Source organism: Ixodes scapularis, unplaced genomic scaffold (genome assembly GCF_016920785.2).
Source record: "Ixodes scapularis isolate PalLabHiFi unplaced genomic scaffold, ASM1692078v2 PGA_scaffold5__190_contigs__length_132052651, whole genome shotgun sequence".
Taxonomy (NCBI): domain Eukaryota; kingdom Metazoa; phylum Arthropoda; class Arachnida; order Ixodida; family Ixodidae; genus Ixodes; species Ixodes scapularis.
This window is the reverse complement of record NW_024609880.1, coordinates 119419594-119421776: the sequence shown is the minus strand read 5'-3', so window position 1 is coordinate 119421776 and position 2183 is coordinate 119419594. Positions and strand designations below refer to the sequence as shown.

The 2183-nt window shown below is 51.3% G+C and overlaps 1 protein-coding gene across 1 annotated transcript; it reads left to right on the top strand.

Moving 5' to 3' along the window:
- The first annotated feature begins 407 nt into the window (after positions 1-407).
- On the top strand, positions 408-1486 carry LOC120847904. Its single transcript, XM_040219841.1, has 2 exons — positions 408-940; positions 1441-1486. Exons 1-2 carry the CDS (start codon positions 408-410, stop codon positions 1484-1486), a joined length of 579 nt encoding a protein of 192 aa, XP_040075775.1.
- The last annotated feature ends 697 nt before the right edge of the window (positions 1487-2183 follow it).

Sequence of the window (2183 nt, the reverse complement as noted above, 5' to 3'; positions counted from 1 at the left end):
TCATTTAAAAAATAAGGTTCTTTATTTCTCTGTGCGGCACAAAAACAATGGAGTGACACCGCCTTGTTCTCCCGATCGATCTGTGTATACGAGCATTTTTAAAAGTTGGTGTCGCTTAGCAGAAAGTCGTAAAAGAAATTAATTTAAGAAATAATAATGAAACGCAGATATTTTCGCGGTGGTGCCAAGACAAATAAAAACCGATTCCATAGTCGCCAATAATAATTTCGCGATAATATTGTCATTTATTCCGTCCATTGTCTGCAGTACCACTACACTGCAGCAGCTTAGACGCGTGTGTAACCTCATCGTTTTTCTCAGATGTCTGAAGACCCCAGGCAAATTGTGACGGCCATGGCCACGCATGCTGAGGTCATCGTCGCCCGCCCCCGGATCTCAACGCAGAGATGCGAGACCAGGCCAAGAAGAAGCGGAACCCGGACAGTTCGCAAGTTGGATCCATCACCACCCGGGACCAGGCCATCAAGGAGACCCATCTCTCCATGACCTCCGCCATGGGGCCACTCGTCTACCTCCTGGAGGTAGGCCACGAGGAGAAGACCACCAGGAGGGAGGTGGTGGCTGAGCGCCTTGGGGCAACATTTTCTCAGATGGGGTGGCTCTTCGTGAAGGTCAGCCGCGAGCGCCGCGAATGTGCGATCTCGAGAGTCGCCCCACAGCTTCGCCACATGGTGCCGGAAGACTCCGGGGACGAGGACTCGTCGGAAGCTCTTTGGAGAACCGTTGTTCCTGAATTCAGAACGAGGAACGAGACCCTGAAGGCGCTTCGCGAGGCAGGGCAGTTCTCTCCCCCGGCTGAGGATCCTGCTGCCCCAAGGGCCCGAAACGTCGCCACGGGGTCCACCTCCCGGGTACCAGTGGCCAGTCATCGGCAGCCCTTCTACGCCAGGGGGCCCTTCTCGTACAGAGGGTCACCGAGGTAAGTCTGAACCCCCGCCTCTTGAAAGTAAAAAAAGGTAACCCTACATTTTAGACAAAACCCCGAGACTGGAGGGAAGGACAACACAACACGAAGTCTCAAGCACAGCTGTGTTTGAGACTTCGTGTTGTGTTGTCCTTCCTTCCTCCCAGTGTCGGGGTTGTCTAAGGTTTTAAACCTTTACCAGCTTCTGTGTAGAAACTACAGTTCACCTCCCCCGTCCAGAACCTACTCACGAAGGTAAAGCGAGGGTAAGACGGCCCGAGGGCATTTTATTAGGGACACCCGGGGACATGTTATCGAGGTTTTGAGCGCACGTACCAAAGCTTCGAACAATGAGTTGCGAACAGGCTGAAGTATAAATACCAGTACTGACGAATGGCCCTTGCCTCTATTTAGAGCGTGAAATATGCGAAACCTATGGAAGCACAATGACTATCAAGTTCACAGACCCCACACTGCCCACCTAAATCATGTAACCCCCTGTGTCCTCATTACAGGTCGAGGGACGTTCTGAGTAGGGAGCCTTCATCTGCGCTTTGCTAGGGTGGTGCCACCCTTTGTAATACCACTCGCCGACAAACCAGCAGCCATTTTGGCCTCGGCGATAATCCGTGGGGCTTATAACCCTCCCGGAAACAAGCACCTTATCTCACAAGTTCGGAGTAGCGTTGTGGAACCCGCGGAGGGAGGATTAGCATTTCCCCCCTCGGATGGGGGGACCGATGGACACAAAGGCCACTTTACGGCGCACGGGAAACAATGAGGAACAAAATGGCGGCGGGGGAAAGGGAAACAGGCACTTGGCATCACCCTATGCGAAGCGCACATGAAGGCACCCTACTTCTGGGCCTCCTAGCGTGGAGAGTGACGAGCCACGTCCGCCCCCTTTTCCCACAGGAGAAAAAAAAAAAAAAAGAAAAATAAGCGATTGACTTTTGTTTCTAAGATCGCTGATGTCACGCATTTTCTGCGCGTGTGGGACTCGCTTGTTGACCACAGAAGAAAAGAAAAAAAGAATAAACGAATAATTTTTGTTTCAATGAACGCTGGTGTCATGCATTTTTTGCGCTTGTGAGACTTGCTCGGTGGCAATCGTCTTGCACCGAATCCTTTAGAGGCGTCACCTGCTGTCATCTGCGTCTGTCATCAACGTTTCAAAGCTGCCTTCAGAGCAGCTTTGAAACGTGGATGTCAGCTTTGGAACTTGATGTTTTCATTAGAATTAATTTCTTTCACCAGT